The 19,993-nt window shown below is 41.1% G+C and overlaps 1 protein-coding gene across 3 annotated transcripts in view; it reads right to left on the bottom strand.

Annotated features, from left to right (window-relative positions):
• The window catches only part of Dtnb (dystrobrevin beta), a 199,708-nt gene that overhangs the window by 118,383 nt on the left and 61,332 nt on the right, over positions 1-19,993 (bottom strand). For all 3 annotated transcript variants that reach the window (XM_042696649.1, XM_042696651.1, XM_042696652.1), the window contains exons 7-8: positions 12,264-12,369; positions 10,251-10,417 (exon numbers count right to left, since the gene is read on the bottom strand). In XM_042696649.1, coding sequence (XP_042552583.1) covers positions 10,251-10,417; positions 12,264-12,369 — 273 coding nt within the window. The remainder of the gene's footprint in view (positions 1-10,250; positions 10,418-12,263; positions 12,370-19,993) is intronic.

The raw sequence follows: 19,993 nt of genomic DNA on the forward strand, positions 1-19,993 counted from the left end.
AAGTTTTTTTTTTGGGGTCCAGTTGTGGGGCCTGAACTCTGGGCCTGGGTGCTGTCCCTCAGCTCTTCAGCTCAAGGCTAGTGCTCTACCATTTGAGCCACGCCACTTCCGGCTTTTTTCTTTTTGCTTATGTGGTGCTGAGGAATCGAACCCAGGGCATCAGGCATGCAAGGCAAGCACTCTACCACTGAGCCACCTTCCCAGCCCCCCAACAAACAGTTTAATTTTGCTACCACTAATACCTCCAAACTATACATATATAAGCCACTCATTAATATTTATTTAAGTAACATTTACTTAATAACGTCTGTTAAGTAAATCCACACTTCCTCATTTTAGTAGATTTTGAAGGTGACACCTTCAGAGGGGGAGTCTGCCATCTGCTGGAAGAAAGGTGAAATTTTCTTATCACCAACTTGTTATGTAAGTGTCTCCACTAAGGCATTCTACTGTGTATGGTTAGCGTATTAGGATAATACCACTCCTCATTTTTCAATTCTCCCTACCCTCCTGCATGGATTAGCTATGTGAGCATTGGCTAGATTTATCTTTGTAAAGTATAAGCTAGGACAGGCAGAGGTCTGAATGGGAGAAAAGAGGCAGGGAATAAGGGGAGGGGTGGACTTGAAGCCCCTCCTGGCACAAGAAAGGCATAAGAGGTTCTATTTGGGAAGATGAAAAGTTCTGGAGATGGACAGTAGTGATGACTGCACACTAGTGGGAATTTGATCGATGCTGGTGAACTGCACACCCAGAAAAGGTTAACAGAGTGAATCTGGTATTATGAATGCTTTACCGCAATGGGAAAGACAGTGAGCAAGAAGTGAGGAGGAGGGGAAGGGAAAGAGAAGAAGGTTGACTGAAAGTGAATCAGAATCAGAAAAGCAAATGTACCCAGACCAAGAAAAATGACGTTTAAGATTTAAGATTTAACAGTGGTTAAATAAAAAATAAAAAATTACATTCAAAACAGTTTATTTGGAAATCTTCCTTCAAATCTGAATCATTTAAGGATGGCAATATAAATCATGTGCTTATTTGTTTTAATAAAGGGTTCTTTTCATAAGCATAACTTAGCAGAAAAGCATAAGATACTCTGTGGCCAAATTAACCTCTTACAGGAAGATGTGCTTCTATGTGAACACTGTATATATATTTTTCAAACAGACATTGTGGCAAGACTTGACCGCAGAGCCGTCTCCCATCCCCTGGGCTCGTTGCAACATGCCACTCCACTCCCTCATCTGGCTGCCTGAGTAAAGCCTAGATCCCACAGGACACAGCAGAAGAGGCCTTGCCCACCTTCCCAGGAGGTGAGAAGGGCCAGCGGCTCTGCTTGGTGTTTCTGTATCACTTGCTCGTCTAGTTGCCTCTGCTATAGATGCTCTCTCCTAAAACATAGGCCCCGGGGCATGAGAGACACACGCCGCATGAAGGGGACACAGGGCAGCAGCCATTCCAGCTGAGACGGGCCTTCACCATCCAGGCTGCCAGTGGACACAGGAGTGCAGAAGCCTCCATCCCTCGACTCACCCTGTATTTCAGTCATGCTAGCTAAGGCCCCAGATAACACCAAGCAGAACCAAGTCAATCCCTCAACCCTGTCCAAATTCCTGACACCACATCCAAGGGTGTAATCAAATGATCGGTGTGTTTTATGTCGTTAACTCTGGGGGTGGCTTATTATATAGCAAGAATGACCCAAACGCTCTGGGCAACACAGACCTGACAGTGAGGATGAGCCAAATATCTTAGAGAAGGAGGCTCATGTAACCTTGCAAGTGTGGATATAAAAACTCACACCACCCACTCTTGTGTGCATGTGGGAAGGAAGGACCCTCTGTCCTCACTCACTTGTGAACATGCCTAGCTCAGCCCATCCCTCTCCCTTTTTTTCCTCAGGGTCTGAAAACTCTATAGTGAGCAGTTTCTCCTCTGCTTTCCAAAGCTGTAACCTTTCAGGATCTCTCCCTGTAAGAGGCCAGCCTCTGGGTTGGGGTGTACATCTCAGACGAATCCATTTTATCCTTGCAAATAAAACCTCTTTCTCAAATAGACTGTCACCTACCTAACTCTTGGTCCTCCAAAATCCAAATAAGAACTGCTTTCATAAACAGTCTTAGGGCCAGGCATAGTGGTACATGCCTGGAATACCAGCACTGAGGAAGATGATCATGGCAGGAGGTTGGTAAGTTGGTCACCAGCCTGAGCTGCATATTAAGATCATGTCTTGCCCGGTGCTGGTGGCTCACACCTGTAATCCTAGCGATTCAGGGGGCTGATATCTGAGGATCGAGGTTCAAAGCCAGCCCGGGCAGGAAAGTCTGTGAGACTTTTATCTCCAATAAACCACTCGAAAACTGGAAGTGGCGCTGTGGCTCAAGCGGTAGAGTGCTCGCCTTGAGCTGAAGAGTGCAGGGACAGCACCCAAGCCCAGAGTTCAAGCCCCACGACCCACAAAAAAAAAAAGATCATGTCTCAAGGTGAGATCACCGGGAGACATGATCAGGAACAGAAGAATGTCTATACCTGCTTTCTCTCTCTCCATCTCTTTTCCTTCAGTTCCTATGGTAACCATTCCCATTGCTGGACAAAGCATTAGAGTTGTCTTCTTACTTACCTATCAGCAGCAAAATCTCCTGGATCTTGACCCCAACAATCAGCTCTTAACCCCTTAGTCTTTTTTATCTTCATTCATTCCATGTTACCATCCAGCCTATTGGCCTTAGAGTATATGTCCATGATTCCTAAATTTCTACTTCGACCTTAGCTTTCTCTCTTGAACTTCAGACTCATATACAATGACCTACTCGACAATTCCACATGGACATTTAACAATTCAACATGACCAAAACAGAATCCTTGAGCTGGGCATGATGTGCACTGTGGAGGCAGAAGGAAATATATTATGAGTTCAAGGCCAGCTTGAGCTACATGCTAGACCTTTTCTCAAGCCTACAATCCTAGCTCATGCCTATGATCCTAGCTACTCAGGATGCTGAGATCTGAGGATGGCAGTTTGAAGTCAGCCAAGGTAGACAATTCCTTGAGACTCCTATCTCCAGTTAACCAGCAAAAAAATGTGACTCAAGTAGGAGATCCCCAGCCATAATTGTAAAAGCCAAGTGAGAACATAAGGCCTTGAGTTCAAATCCTGACACCAACGAACACATACACAGAGTACATCATTTCCTAACATGTGTGTTTCATCCACAGCCTTCCTCATCTTGGCTCTTAGGACAGTCTTAGCCTCTCTCCCCTTCCCTCCTCTACCACACCTCCTTTCTCCTCCCCTCATCTGCCCTACCCTGCCCTCTCCTTCCCTGCCTTCATCAGGCCCATTATCCCGATTAATAAAACATACCACAATTCAACACTTTTTACTACTTCTATTGCTAAAATCATAACAAATTCTATTATGTTTTAATTATTATTTACTTTGTGCTAGGCATCCATACAGGTCATGTTAAAACATGAATCAAATTGTTGTTTTTCTATTCAAAACCCTACACAGACGCCTGGTTCTACTCAGAGTAGAAGTCCTTACAATGCCTGATAAAGGGCTAGTCAATGCTTTGACCTCCTCTCCTTCAGTCCTCCTTGGCCCATTCTACTACAGCTGCATTGGCTTCCTTGATGTTCTCTATATTCACAAGTACACTCCTGCCCTAGGGCCTTCATGCCGAGCACTCCAGCTGTTTCCCAGATGTCTATTGGCAGACATCTAAGTCTTTGTCAAGTTTACTTTTCTAACAATGCCTACATGACTTTTGTACTCAATCTCTAATTGCCTCATTTCTATAATCCTGATTAATCATCTTTCATTAAAAAAAAATCATTATCAGAGTCCTAGACAGACTTGGCAGAGGGGCTCTCCACCCACTCAGAAGGCCAGTTTCCTTCCATTAAGGGTTCCTGTCTCCACAAGTTCCTTTGGAGAAATTTCCATTGGGCCAATGGTATCAGCAGGGGAAGGATAAAAGCAGAGACGAGAGAGAAGGCACCACCAGCTTTAAAGTCCCTAGACTGAGAATTTATCAGACCTAGTACCATAGAAGGATGGATAATCTAGTTATATCCAGGATGAAAAGGAAAATGCCGCTCTTCAACCATCAAGAATCTTTCTGTACTGGGCACTGGTGGCTCACATTCGTAATCCTAGCTACTCAGGAAGCTGAGTTCTGAGGATCATGGTTCAAAGCCAACCCAAGAGTCCCTGTGAGACTCTTATCTCCAATAAACTATGCAAGAAAGCCAGAAGTAGCACTGTGGCTCAATGTGTAGAATGCTAGCCTTGAGCAGAAAGAGGCTCAAGGACAGCACCCAAGCCCCAGCACCTGACAAAAAAATAATAATAATAATAATCTTTCTGCTCCCATTTTCTATACATAGAGTACAGTCAACTCCTCCTACCATACCTCACACACCCAAAAAAGAAATGCTGCTGCCCACTCAACTCAGCATCCAGGATCACTGGACATAGCACAGTCTTCATCAGGACAATAAGGCAAGTTGATGAACTAAAAAAGCATCTTCCTTTCCCAGTCCCAATATCAGGGGACAGAGGATCTTCACTACCCTGTATCCTCCTGACTGAGTGGACTCTTAAATGGCCTTCTGCTGAGCTCTACAGCCCTCACAACACACCATCCTACCCTGCCAGGGCAAGCGCTCAGTTTTCTCAAGTGATATACAGCTTGAATAGTCAAAAGCTTCATCAGTCTAGGCTCATGGATTCTTTGCCAATATCAGAAAGTTAGTAGGCCTTTGATCTGTTCCTTTCCCATCAGATCTATGTGCCAGTAACCACACAGTTCTCTCCTGGATGTAACTCTAAAGCTTTGCATTCATTTTTCTCTATGCTTCTTGCTTTCAACTAACAGAAGCCACCTGGAGGCCACATGAAACAAGGCCCCAACTTTGGCTGTACAACAGAGTCACTTGACAATTTTTTAAAAAGTCTATGTCTAGATTTCATGGACCTCTGACTAATAAACCAGAAGCTCTGCAGGTGAGTTCAAGGTGATTCTGGTGGGCAGTTGAGAACAAAACTCCATGCATTAGGTCTGATCCTCATCTCAGGACTAGTCACTTTGTTTTTATCACCAGAAAATGTTTTCTAGGCCTTCATTGCTTAAAGGTGTTCTCAGCTCTTAGCTCTTACTCTGGAAGAGTCTATGGTCCAGAAGCAGTGTTTTTCTTTTTATTGTCAGAATGTTCCTCTATTCCCTTTTTGCTTATAAATTCGCTAATTCTTTCTTAAGCTCATCTCTTTCTTATAATATCTTACTTCTCGTTCATAGAATCACTCTCTGATCATTTCTAACATTTGACTCTGTTAGGGTGAGTCTGCCTTCCAAGTTATCACAGATGATAAATTTGTCTAATTGGTCATCACTGTATAGTGGGTTTCTGGTTTTCCCCTTTGTCCTCAGGTCATCAGTGTGCTACCTGACTACAAAGCCCATGCCACACATTTTAATGCTTCCATGAACTGTACTTCTAGCACTAATTGCTGTAGCTGAAACTAAAATTTCACCAAGTGTTTTGATTTGGTTTTTAATATGATGCTGTGGATTGAACCCAAATGTACTCTAGACAAGCATTCTACCTGAGCTACATCCATAGTCCCTTTTAATTTGTATGTATGTGTGTACGCTAGTATTGAAGCTGGAATTCAGGAACTGGATGCTGTCCCTGAGCTTTTTCACTCAAGACTGGTTCTCTTCCACTTGAGCCACCTACACTTCTGGCTTTTTGTAGATTGACTGGAGGGAGGTAAGAATCCTACCTGGGCTGGCTTCAAATCCCGATTCTCAGATCTCAGTATCATGAGTAGCTAGGATTACAGACATGAGCCACTGGCACCCAGGTTTAATTTTATTTAGAAGTGGGTCTCATTAAGTCCCCAGGCTATCCTTAAATTTGTGATCTTCCTGCCTCTAGCATGCATCACCACACTGGACAACATAAGGTTTTTTATCACACTCCCATCTCAGTCAAACAGGTTGGTAAACAATCTTCTCTACCCCATCATTTGAGAATCCAGTTTTCTTTTAAGTCATTGGTGTCATACTCCTTTGGGTCCTAATGGAATTCTTCCAGCTTAGAAAGTACAAAGGGTAGAGACAGCAGCCAATTGTTACCTGTCTTGTTCTGGAAGACATGTATCATCATCCTAGCCACATTCAACTGGTGAAGACCATTCACATGGTTCCACAAAGATAAAGGGAGATGAGATGTCCAGAAAGAATAGGAAAACTATGACACTAGCAACTCCTAGCAGTTGCTTTCATACTCTTTAAAGCTTAAGTTTCACAGAGTAGGGATCTCTATCTGATTTTTTTGTTTTGGTTATTGGTGTGTGTGTGTGTGTGTGTATGATTTTTTTGTTTTGCTTATTGGTGTGTGTGTGTGTGTGTGTTTGTGTGTGTGTGTGTGTGTGTGTGTGAGTGAGTGTGTGTATGAGTGAGTGTGTGTATGTGTGTGTGTGTGTGTTGTGTGGTGGATATATCCCTGTATCCCCGTGCCTATTAGTGTCTAGCACAAAGCAGAAAAGCATCTTTTAAATGAATTCAAGATGATTGAACAGGATGAATCTTAGATATATTACCATATGGTAGTTTGGGCCATAAAAACAAACTAAATGAAGCCAGACCTCAGAGCTGACACACATAATCCTAGCTTCTCAGGAAGGTAAGATCTGATAATGACGGTTCTAAGCAAGCCCCGGCAGTAAAGTCCATTAGACTCTTATCTCTAATCAGCAAAAAAAAACAAACCAGAAGTAGAGCTATGGCTCATGTGATAAGAGTACTAGCCTTTAGCAAAAAGCTCAGGGACAACACACAGGCCCTGAGTTCAAGCTCTAGTACTGGCAGCAAAAAGAAAAACAGAAAACTACCTCAATGAACAAGGCCTAAGTATTGTATTACTACAAAGTTACTAACATGAAGCAGAACCTTTTGGAAAAATCAATAAATTCCAGGTATGAAAGCTTATACAATTCAAATCTACAATGTAAATTCACAGATTAAAAACTCTAAATGTATCTATTGTAAGCATACAGAAACATGTGTCCAAAAAATCAGTTCAGGGCTGGGAATGTGGCTTAGTAGTAGAGTGCTTGCCTTAAATTGAAGCCCTGGGTTCGATTCCTCACATAAATAGAAAAAGCCAGAAGTGGTGCTGTGGACCAAATGGTAGAGTACTACCCTTGAGCAAAAGAAGCTCAGGAACAGTGCCCAGGCCCTAAGTTCAAGACTGGCACAAAAAAAAAAAAAGATCAGTTTGGACACAGTGAAAAACCTACAAAGAGATTACTACTATAGTGATGAAAGGGCCTGGGAATGAGGTTCAGTGGTAGAGCAGTCAGTTCCCTAGTACGTCTGAGCTGGAGTCCCTGCAAGCCTCTCCAAAATAAGACAAACAAGCAAAACAAAGCTAATAATAACAAAAAACAAACTCAACCAAAAGAAACCTGTTTAAACACTTCTATCAGGTGGAAATTTCGTTGTACCCAGACTAAAAGATTCACCCACATCTTTCTCAAAGGGCCATTTCATTACATGTAGAGCCTCAATTTTGAAAACAAATTTCCTACAGACAGATACACATACTGGCTGTATGCATCTACCACCAGAATCCAGAGCTGATACATTCTGATACTAACTTCAAAAGTATGTAATAAGTTAATCATACTCAATCTCTTCTCACAGCAGAATCTTAAGTCACTATATCAAAATTAAAACAACTCATAAAACAAAAAATACAATAAAACTAACATAAAAATGACAAATAGACAATCTACTTCAAAAGAATACTGTAAGGACCAAACAAATATTCACTTGTGATTTATGTAGTTGTCAGAATGTGTAACCCAATGAAAAAATTCCAAGAGTATAAAAAAGTTACTTTTGTAAAAATCATAAAGCATTATTCAGTCACTTATCTTTAAATAGTGAAAGGATTACAAATTAGTTAAATGAGTAGGTAGGTACAAACTAATAAGAAGAGGAACAAAAATTTCCTGATGCTCTTTCTCCAACATCTGGAAAGAGAATTTCAGAAGAAACACTACCAGCAAATCCAATGACTCAGAAAGGTAGCTGAGTAAGTCTATCTCAGTGCAAAGTTAAGATATGAAACAAGAAACAAGGGAGAATCATTCACTAACAACAGTTAGTACATTAGAGCACTTGTACTTTAAATTTACGTAAGGAAAAAAATGGAAAATCTCTAACTTCTCTTTATTTGAGTTAAAAAGAAAAGGAAGTTTTAAAAAGAAAATGCAAGTTTTTTTTAATGATTTGAAAAATGACCTTCAACCAAAAAACAGCATTGGAATTCTCTAACCTATATTTCTAGAAAACATCAGGGATACAGAATATACATAGGTGCTAAAATTTATTTTCTTTAATCCCTAAAATGAGTTTGTTTGCTTTTTTTTTTTTTTTTTTTTGGTTAAATGTTAAGTGGAAGGGGAACCCATTAGTTGTTATAGAGTTTTTTTGTTGCCGTTATTTTGTATTTTGTTGGTTGTGAGGCTTTAACTCTGTGCCTGGGCACTGTTCCTGAGCTCGTCAGCTCAAGGCAAGTGCTCTACCACTTGAGCCACAGAACCACTTCCAGTTTTCTGATGGTTAATTGGAGATAAGAGTCTCAATGACTTTCCTTGCCCAGGCTGGCTTTGAACCACAATCCTCAGATCTCAGTCACCTGAGTAGCTAGGATTACAGGCATGAGCCCCCAGCGCCCGGCTATTACATGATTTTTAATACTTGAAGTCTAATATGGTATTAGGTGTAAGAATCTGAATTGTTAATTATATCCTGGCCTATATATCCCTTCTAGTATTTAGCGTACCAACCAACCATCAATCAACCAAAACTAAAAGCAAAGTTTTGAAACAAGGGTCAGAGCAACTTTCTGCAAAGAAAAACATGTCATTTCTCTACAAAAGAAAAGAAAAATAATAATGTGAACAATACATGATTTACAACCACTACAGAAAAAAAAAGATATTAACTCCAACTAAATACTGTTGTTTAAAAAAAATACTTTTGTGGGGCACCAAGGGACTTCTGTTATACTAGCTAAAAATGGTAACACAAAGATTCCAGGCCAGCCCAACATAAAAGCTCACAAGACTCCATTATAACAGAAGAAGCTGGGCATGATGGCATGTCAGTCAGCCATGGGAAGTGCTAAAACAGGCAGACCACAGTCCAGGTATACATCTAGAAAAGAAGAAAGATCCTGCCAGGCACCGGTGGCTCAGGCCTATAATCCTAGTTACACAGGAGGCTGAGATCTGAGGATCACAATTCAAAGCCAGCCCAGGCAGAAAAATTCCTTAAGACTCTTATCTCCAATAAACTACTCAGAAAAAGCTGGAAGTAGTGCTGTGGCTCAAGTGCTAAAACACTAGCCTTGAGCAAAAACATGCTCAGGGACAGCACCTAGGCCCTGAGTTCAAGTCCCAGGACCAGAAAAAAAAATCCAATCTCAAAAATAACCAGTGGGAAAAAAGGGTTGGAGGTATGGCTTACCCTATAAAGTACCTGCCTAGCAAGTGCTAGACCCTGGATTCAATCCCTAATACTGCTGAAAACAAACAAAAATACTTCTGAAGGTAAGGACACTAATATGAAATGGTTAGAAAATATAATACTTTCCTCAATGTAAGAGATGCAAAAATGTAATCCCTTTATTTTACACTACTTTCTTTGTACCACTTAAGCCCTACTAACATGAACAAAATTTTTCCTGAAATAAAGAAAAACTTACTGAAAGCTCAAAAGAATAAACATGATCTTCAGGGCAGGGAACATCCAGCCTGTGAGCCTTACAAAGTTTAAGAAACCATTTGATCCTTGGGCCCATGGCCGTCTGCTTATATTAATAATTTTGTATGGCTTGAACTGCTGTCATAAAATATTCAAGTGGCCACAGGCAGAAAAAAGAGGTTTCCCACTCTTGCTTAAGGGACATCCCTTGCACTATTTTTAAATCAGAAGAAATGTATTTTTTATTTTGTTTGAAAGGAAGCACTGTAATATCCATTCAACTGAATAAAAGGAACCTTTTCAAAGAAGGTAATACTGAAAATCCCATGGGGTAGTACGCAGTGTTGATGCTGGCATTCAGATTTCATGATAGCACACCTCATGAGGGGGACATCCCTCAGGACAGGTTTGTGACACACGAGATGTGGAGCGTGGACACAGACTGAAAGACAAAGCAGTTACCCAAGAGGAATGCTCCTTCATCTGGTGCTGGTTGCTGTGCGGGCCACTGGCCTGGCCACGCCAGAAGCAGTTCTGGCAGAGCTGGTAGTTGTGGCACTGCTGGCATCTGTACCGGAAGCCCATCATGCTCTCCGAGTGGCAATAGGAACACTCCACAGGATGAAAGACTGGCGGCAGGAGGGAGAGAACAGGGAGAGAAGTGATTCATCTGGACAATGATCAAAACAGAGGAGCCAAATCTAATCTAAAAGCCGATGAGGAGCAACACTGCAGACGGAGCAGTCTACACTGCTTGCTTCTTGTCACCAAGGTATTTCAAAGGAATGACCCAAGTGCAAAGAGGTGTGTGCTTAGAATTCCCCAGCCAACATCAGCACAGCTGGTGTTTGTAATTCGAAGTATTTATTCTGGGATAATGTGAAATATGTTTAGAATTCCAAGTGATAACTATAGCTTCCTATTAAATTATATAGGCATATTAATATTAAGGGATCAAATGTACTCCGATACATTTGGTTGAACAGATATGGCTTTTTGTGCCATTCTTCTGTTCTCCTCTAAGCTAGTGAAGAGCCAGTGCACACAGGGGGGGCAGCAGGGGGTGGGAAGCACGCTGGTGGAAGTCAAGGACTGGCAGGATAAAGGTCAGTGTGGTGCTGAGTCACCTGCTAATAAGGACTGTTCAGGTTGTAGTAAAAGTATTGCTTTTGTAAAGTGTGTCATGTAACAGTTACCTTCTTATTCTCTCTACACTTAGACTCTTAGATTCATAATCCAATATAAAACAATGCCACTTTCACTTATGCAAATAAATATTTATTATTTTGAATAATTATTCCAATACATATGAAGGACCTAAACAAACAAAAAACCCACATAATTTTAGAATTTGTTTCCCACCATAACAAAATAATATATAGACAAATGTTGATCAGAAATAACTAGGCATTTTATAACATCTGTAAGGATAAATAGTAGCACCAACCCTATTAGAATGGGATCGATAAATGATACACTTCAATAGACATAGTAAAATAGTCATGTGGTTAATAATGCATTTTGTCAAATGAGCTTCTCATAGCAGATACAAAATGATTTTGTGAAAATTAATTACATATGAAACTACTAAAACACTTATGGCTATAAATACACTGCCCCACAAGGAATAATAACACTATAGTAATTCAGTAACTAAATGTCCCTTCAAAAATCCTGCTTGAAAATTTAGCTGTTTTAGACTTGTCTGGGTTGTGAATACTAGTGAAGGGCAAAGGGAAAATGGAGAGGATAAAGAAGAGTCAATATGGCCCAAACAGTTTATGTACATGTGTGAAAATGTTATAATGAAGCATGCTGAATATAGTTTGGTAAGGGGGGGTGGAAATGAAGGACAGTGACATACGCACACATGGACACGGACATGGACACACACACAGACACACCAAAATGAAATCCCAGCCTGACAAAACAGGTGCATGTCTATAATACTAGCTATTCAGGAGGCTGAGATCTAGAGGGTCACAGTTCAAGGCCAACTGAAGCAGAAAAGTCTAAGACCCCATATCCAAATTCACCAGCAAAAAAACAGGGTTGGAAACATGTTATAAATGGTAGAGTGCCAGTTGAGCAAGCAAGCTGAATGAGTACAAGGTCCTGAGTTCCAACCCCAGTTCTCCCCCTCCCCCACCACAGACCCCCAAAAAGAAAAGAATTCTCTTTGTACAACTAATTGAGGCTCATTAAAAAAATAAAATAAAATAAAAAGCCCTGCAATCTCAGGGCTTTGTCTGAATCGCCATGTTTTATGACCTGTGTTATTTCTCAGAATCCTAAGTAATAAGCCTCCACCCTTTCAGTTAAAAAAAAAAAAAGTATTCCCCTTTTGAAAGTTAAAACCACAACTTGAAGTGATGGGAGCTTCAACAAGCTTATAATTTTCACTGATAAAGGCCAAGAAAAGACACTGCAAATACTCAGTTCCTGTACCAGAATGGAATGAAAGGCTCAGCTCACCATTCTCCACATGGGCAAGCCTGTGCATGAGAGGTAGCCAGACAAGGCACTGCGGGGGAGGATCGGCCATCATTGTATCTAAGAACATGTTCAGCATTATCTTCTTCTGTAAAGAGAAGGAAAACAAATACATTTTGTATCTTGCAAGTCTCTCTAAACCCCCATAATTTCATATTCTCCCAATGACACATGCATGTGAAATACTGAAGCCATATTTTACATTATTGCAGTCACTATGACACACAATTACTGTATGAAAGTATGTTTCTGCACACATTATTCCACTTGAGTTCCAAAGCAACTGTATAAAGTAAACAGGTTAGGTCTTAACAATCTTCATTTGACAGATAAGGAGGGGAAAAAAGAGCAAAGCATTTAAGTGACTAGTAACGGTCCTATTCAAATCAGGCACAGAGCCAGGACCAGAACTCTTATGTCCATCCAGTCACCATTTCTGCCATCTAAAGGGGGAGCCAGACATTTCATACCTGATAATAAGCCATCGTCTATGGGTGTCTGCTACTCACCTGCCATTTTTCCAGTAGTACCAACAGTAGTTGGGAAAAATGGGCACTTGATAAATAACTGCTGAAGTAAATAATAAAGCAAAAAGCAAACATTCTTAGATTTCATTTAATGGCTCCCTCATCTGTAGAAAAGAAAATGGAAGCTTATGACAGTTGTGTAACTTCTGTGACAAAGCCCCAGAGAATTAAGGTAAGGGTGAACTCGCTGTGTACACCCTCCATCTCCTGGATAGAAAACACTTCCCTGTGCTCTTTTCATTTGCATCTCAGTGTAAGCTTCCACTACAGATGAAACACACACATGATTGTGTTCCATACAAAGAAAATTAGAAAAGTCAAGAAAGACAAGATCAGAGAATTCTATGGTGAGACATAATAGATTCTCAACAGTATTTCAAATTTCTCTTTCTTTCTTCCAAGCCATAAAACACCTTTCTAGGTCACAGGGAAAGGAAGAAGGAGCTGAGATATAGGGTGATGCAGCCAGGCAGGGGTCTAGGATATATTGTTGGGCTCACTTCAAAGTGCTCTCTGAAGGGGATACAAGGCAACATATAGGGGCTGCTCAGACACATAAAGAGGCATTTTCCATGTCCTGAGCCCACCATTTGAAGGTGGGGTGGGGGCTGGGATGGGGCCAAAAGGACACCCAGAATTTCATCTCACTCTTTCCCCCACTTGTGTCTCATGAATAGGGTATTTCACAATTAAACTTTTAAAAATGCCCCCCCCATCCCCAGTGGAAAAGAACGATAGAAAAGATAATATTGAGTAAAGCCAGTTGCTTGTGAAATAACTTGGATTTTGCCATTCATGCAATGAATACTAACAGGCAATGAGGAGGGCAGGCGCCGTGGGGCTTAGCCAGGACAGGGCTGTCAACTGTGCCACAAAAGGACCTTTCCCCACCCTCCACAAGGAGGCCGCACACACTCGCTCCACTCCCCCGTGCCTTCTGACCACTGTGAGAATCTACTCCAGTAGCTGGAAGCCACTCTGACTGAAGACAATCTCTCAAGAAGGAACTAGTAAATAGGGAGTAGAAAAGGGAGGTAAAGATGAGGCAGCGCCACAGGAAGAACTTGGAAAAGCAAACCAAGAGGTTGGATCCAGGGCCAACACTGAGGGAGGGAAGAGGCTGAGGAGTCATCATTGCCAAGTCCTCTCCACACAGCTGTGGGTCGACAGCCAGGCTGAAGTTAGCCTCAGAAGGGGTATCTCAGTGTTACCCATCTCAGGCATCCATGTTTATGCTGTCTGAGACCCCAATGGAGTCTGGGAGAAGGAGCCAACATCACTAAATCCAGAAGGCCAGTTAGCATTTGAACAGATCAGACAAGGAAAACCTCTAGTTTGGACATGAAATGACCACCAAGCCAAAAGAAAACCAAGTGTCTATTTTAGACCCCTGAGAAAAGATGGTATCAAGTTTTTCATCAGCTAGTAAAAGTTAGAGAGCACAAGTTAAAATGTATCCTATGTTTTATAAATATAATGTTTCTAGATCTTTATGTATTTGTTAAAAACTACATTTTCGAAACCCGCTTTTTTTTTTTTTTTTTGCCAGTCTTGGGAGTTGATCTCAAGGCCTGGGCATTGTCCCTGAGTCATTCTGTTCAAAGCTAGTGCACTATCATTTGAGTCACAGCTCCACTTCTGGCCTTCTGGTAGTTAATTGGTGATAAGAGCCTCATAGATTTTTCCAACCAGGACTGATTTCAAACTGCAATCCTCATATCTCAGCCACCTGAGTAGCTAGGGTTACAAGCATGAACCGGCAGCACCCAGCTCTACTTACAATATTTTTGGGTTTTGTTTTGTTTTGTTTTGCCAATTCTGGGGCTTGAACACAGGGCCTGAGCATTGTCCCTGAGCTTCTTTTGCTCAAGGCTAGCACTCTACCACTTGAACCACAGCACCACTTCCAGCTTTTCCTGTTCATGTGGTACTAAAGAATCAAACCAAGGGCTTCATGCATGCTAGGCAAGCATTCTACCACTAAACCACATTCCTAGCCCCTCCACTTACAATCTTAATGCCACTTTCTCTAGAAAGTTTTGGTTCACCAACTATAGGGAAAAAAAACAAAACTTCAAGATTTTAAAAAAAGGTCTTGGGTTGGAGGCATGGCTCAATTGGTAATGTGCTAGCCAATGAATGAAAGTATCAGGTACCAAGTTTAAGTTCCCGTCTCAGACCCAAAACAAACAAAAATTTTTATTTTGATATCTTAGAAGATTATCCATTTCAAATTATATTCTAGATCCAGGAATTCTCCAGACGCATGAGGAATGGAAGGGGAAGAGGAATGGAAGGGGAAGTGGAAGGGTTATACCCTAGAACTCTGCCCTTCCCCCTACTCTGTCATTTGGTGAAAATACCTAACATGTCAGTTTCTGGTTTTCTCAGCTATCAAGGGCTAGAAATATGGTTTGAAAAGTGTGGTCTGGGGCTGCCTGGGAGGTCCTTAACATTTTCAGGGAGCCCATGAGGCCAAACTGTTTGGACAATACTAAGACATTGTTTGCCTTTCCATCTTGTCCTCTTGTGCATACAGTGGGGTTTTCCAGAGGCCACATAACAAGCCACAATGATCTGAAAAGGTGATTGAAAGACTCCATTTTCCAGCTATGTAGCTGTGTGAAGCCACATTTTAACCAAAACAACGCATCAGGACAGACTAAATGGATAAGCAGATGGAAGAACCCATCTGTGTTCTAGTGAGCCAAAATTAAAATTAGAGATTTGCAAAAATACGTAGCATTGGTAAATTTCTCGTTAAACTTTTGTTGTCACAAAAATGCTATTTATGTAAACATGTAATAAGATTTTTAATTTCTCAATTTTAATTTCTAATATAAAAATATTGCCAACAGTTCTTTGGGGTTTTCAATCATTTCTAGTGTAAAGGTTCTAAGAAAAATTTTAAGAACTGTTGGAAGACAATTTCCAGCACTTATATTTTATGACTCAGTTAAACAAAACCTCAACAACAAAAACAATGTAAAAGGCAGGCTGACTTTCTCTTTAGCCCTCTTTTTACTTTGTTTTCATTTTGCTCATGAGTTTACCACATTCTTTGTGTTTCTCATTAGTTTTCATAGCACAATACTGGTTATAACAAATATTATAATAAAAATTAAACAATGCACATTCCTATCACAGTTTTTTTTTTATTTCTCTCCAGATGTATTTCTATATAATTAAGAATAAAGGGTAGCCAGGCACCAGTGACTCACACCTGTAATCCTAACTACTCAGAAGGCTGAGATCTGAGGATAGCAGTTCAAAGCCAGCCCCAGCAGGAAAGCCTAAGAGACTTGTATCAATTAACCATCAGAAAACAGTGCTAGCCTTGAGCAAAACAGCTCAGGGACAGAGACGTGGAGCTGTGGCTCAAGTGGTAGACCACTAAGCTGAGCACAAAACCTCAAGGACAGCACCCAGCCCCACAGTTCAAGCCTCAGGACCAGAAAGAAAAAAAAAGAATAGAGGGTAAATATAAAAAAATGTTTTTCCATTCAAAAATGTGTTAAACTTTTCACTTTGTACACACTCTTCATTTCTAATCATTTCAACCTCTGCTGATCTACGGAACGACACCACTATGGTTTATATACATCTTCCTCTACTAGAGCAATCAGGTATCCTACCTTTGAATATAGCCTCATATTTTTTCTCAGAAACAAGTATTCCTGTTTGTTGTCCCCTGTTGTTCTAATCATTGATACTTTACTACTATTCCACATTATTCTATTATTCTCACCTCTCTTCCTCCATCTTCTTCTCTACCTTTTCAAATGGGAGGAAAGACAATCTTGGTTTGAACTTGGGACCATCATACTTATGAGGCTAGCTAGATACCACTGAGCCATGTCTCTAGCCCTTTAGCTTTTAAATGGTCATTTTAAGGATATAATCTTACTTCTTGCTTAGGCATGTACCTGAGCAGCTATCTGATTACTTTTGGGTAAGTCTTTGCTGAGATCACAAGACTAAGCAAGCATCGCGTTTCCTGTGGGCTTTTCGGCAAAGATGGCCTGGAATAGTAATCCCTTTAGCAATCCTCCAATCTCAGCAGCTCACAAGATTAGGATGACAAGCATGGGCCACTTGAGAAAAGGTCTCTTGAGATTTTCTGCCTAGGCTAGCCTTAACTGCAATTCTCCTGTTCTCAGCCCCTCAAAGTAGCTAGGATTACAGGTGTGACCCACTCTAACCTGGCTTTGCTGTATTTTAGTTGTTAGTGGTAGTAATGGTAGTGGTCATGAGGTCTGAACTCAGGGCATGGGTGCTGCTCCTCCACCAAGCCAGAGAGAATGAAGGGGGCTCCCCGCTGCTATGCTGCCCGCCTTGGGCCAACGAGAGTGAGAAGAGATCAAAGACAAGATAGGGGCCAGAGCAATCAGCAATGCCAATAAAAAGATAGGCCAGGCTGGAATGATGTGAGCCATGAAGGCCCATTAGGAACCTCATCCATTAGGCAGTGGAAGTTAGTTAGAACATGAGTGTGTGTGTGTGTGTGTGTGTGTGTGTGTATGTATTTTATTTCTGCTTTATTTTCCCCAGAAAAAAATAGAGCCAAGAGAAAAACTATATCTTAAAACATGAATTTAAATTCCAATTTGCCTATGATTAAAGGAATAATAATATAAGAGCAGTTCCTGAATAGCACAGTCTTTCTTCAGACTGCCATTGAACCACTAAGGAACTAGTGGACAATGGTCCTTAGTATTTTTTTTAATGAACTCTTTTCTTTTTTTTGGCAGGACTAGAGGTTGAACTCAGAGGTTGGCCTCATGCTTGTTAGGCAAACACTCTACTACTTGGGCCATACCTCCAGCCTGCCCTCCATTTTCTCAATAACCAATCTTCCTGCTTTCTCTGAAAACTATGAGCCATAGAACAGTTAGGTAAAAGTGGTATCAGAGGTCCAGACAGAGAACAACTGCTAGACTGGTAAACATCAGGGAAGTAGTTGCACCAACAGCTCTAAGACTCTAAGCCAGGCAGCCTTCCATGCTGCCCATGTACCACGTAGGGACAAGACCAAATACATCATAAGCCTTTAGCCATGGCAAAAGTGAAGAGCAGGGGGCTTTCCTACAGCAGGCAGGCAGGCAGCAAGCACTGCTAACAAATCCTTTTTAAAACAAAAAATTGTAGAACTACTTGTCACTTCTTTCTAAAGATTCATTTATTAACGCATAGTCCCAATAAAAACAAAGCCTCACTTGTAGGCCTCTATAATTTTGCTCAATCTAGTTGATGCTAGTGAGATCATTACTATAGATCTGGTCACACTAAACCACACTCAATGGGTGGTATAAATCATGCAATATAAGATGTACCTGTAAGATCAACTTTGTAAGGTACACCATATTTTTTTCCTACTAAGAAAAACAGCCAGTTAAACTAACTCAATAACTGAATTAACTATAATTCTTTATTACATGTGGATTGATCATACCGGCCTCTATTTTTTTTTTTTTTTGCCAGTTGTGGGGCCTGAACTCTGGGCCTGGGTGCTGTCCCTCAATCTTCAGCTCAAGAATAGCGCTCTACCACTTGAGCCACAATGCCACTTCCGGCTTTTTCTGCTTATGTGGTACTGAGGAATTGAACTCAGGGGCCTCATGCATGCAAGGCAAGCACTCTACCACTGAGCCATTTTCCCAGTCCCCATACCAGCCTCTTGATAAGCTGAAATTTATTTCATCTAGTCAGAGGAGTTGGCAGCTTTTCTACCTTCAGATGAAGTTTGATGTTACAAGAAATTATTTTGGTCATCTCTCAGTAAGGGAAAAAAAATAGCGCTCCATTTAGTTGTAGATATCCTCTTTTCAAAAAAGGCTGTAAACATCTAATTGTTACTTTGCAGGAAAACACAGACTAATAAATTTATTTTCCTCTTTTCTGTGTTCATACCTCTCTGTGTTCTACAGAATTTTTTGGAGGGGTGGGACTAGTCCTGGGGCTTCAACTCTGGGCCTGGGTGCTGTCCTTGGGCTTCTTTTGCTCAAGGCACGCTCTCTCTACCACTTGAGCCACAGCACCTCTGGCTTTTTTGAATAGTCTTTATTGGAGATAAGTATCTTACAGAGTTTCTACCCAGGCTGGCTTTGAACCACAATCCTCAGCTCTCAGGCTCCTGAGTAGCTAGGATTACAAGCATGAGAAACTTTTTTAAATGCCCAATCACAGTGCTCTTTTTCAGAGAACATTTGAAAAACATGCAGCACCAGAAGTGGATCCATCTCAAATGAAGTAGCAATAAGAACAGCCATGATGAAGTTCATGAGTGTACAGGAAATGATGGCCTGTCACAACCATGGCCTGCCAAGTGCAACTGTAAGATGCTATTGGCTAGGCAAGATATCCTGACTCAGAGATGGTGAGACATGTTCAGATCAATGCAAGGTAGAAAAAATCCACACCAGATTACCTGTGATGAGGGGATGCTGCAGAAGACGGTTAAAATGTCTATCACTAGAATCCTGATGAAATAGCACACACACACATACATGCCTGTGTCAGGCAATTCTACCAAAATGAATTCAATGTCCAGGAAAGCAAGATCAGAATAATCCAGAAAATGTCTCCAAGTGGGAAGATAAACCATTTGGGCACACAGCTAGAGAGGGTGGGTTGGTCAAAGTAACAGGGGCAACTCCTGGAATGAAATATCCTGCTGTTCTGAAAACCAAGATCACTCAGTCCTTCACTCTTCCCACCTCCTCTGTGCACCAAGTATTGAACTGTCCATATAGTGCCACCACCTTCAGGTGCTGATGCCAGGACACATCACCTTTCCCAACTCACTCTGCTCCTCTCTCCCTCCCCACTCTGCTACTTCACACATCCTTCCATACAGACAGGTATCAAACCTAAAACCCCTGCAGGGTGGGTTAATCCTCTACACTAAGATCAGTATGCAGACTTAGAAAATAAGCAATCAAATCGCAAATCATTATGGAATCAACCCAGATGCCCTTCAATAGATGAATGGATCAAGAAAATGTGATATATGTATCCATATATATATATATATATATATATATATATACTCACACATATATATATATATTCACACACACATTATACAATGGAATTCTATGCCTCCATCAGAAAGAATGACACCATCACATTTGTTAGGAAATGGGAAGACTTGGAAAAAATTATATGAAGTGAAGTAAGCCAGGC

Source organism: Dipodomys spectabilis, unplaced genomic scaffold, assembly GCF_019054845.1.
Source record: "Dipodomys spectabilis isolate Male_0828 unplaced genomic scaffold, ASM1905484v1 ptg000210l, whole genome shotgun sequence".
NCBI classification, from domain to species: Eukaryota; Metazoa; Chordata; class Mammalia; order Rodentia; family Heteromyidae; genus Dipodomys; species Dipodomys spectabilis.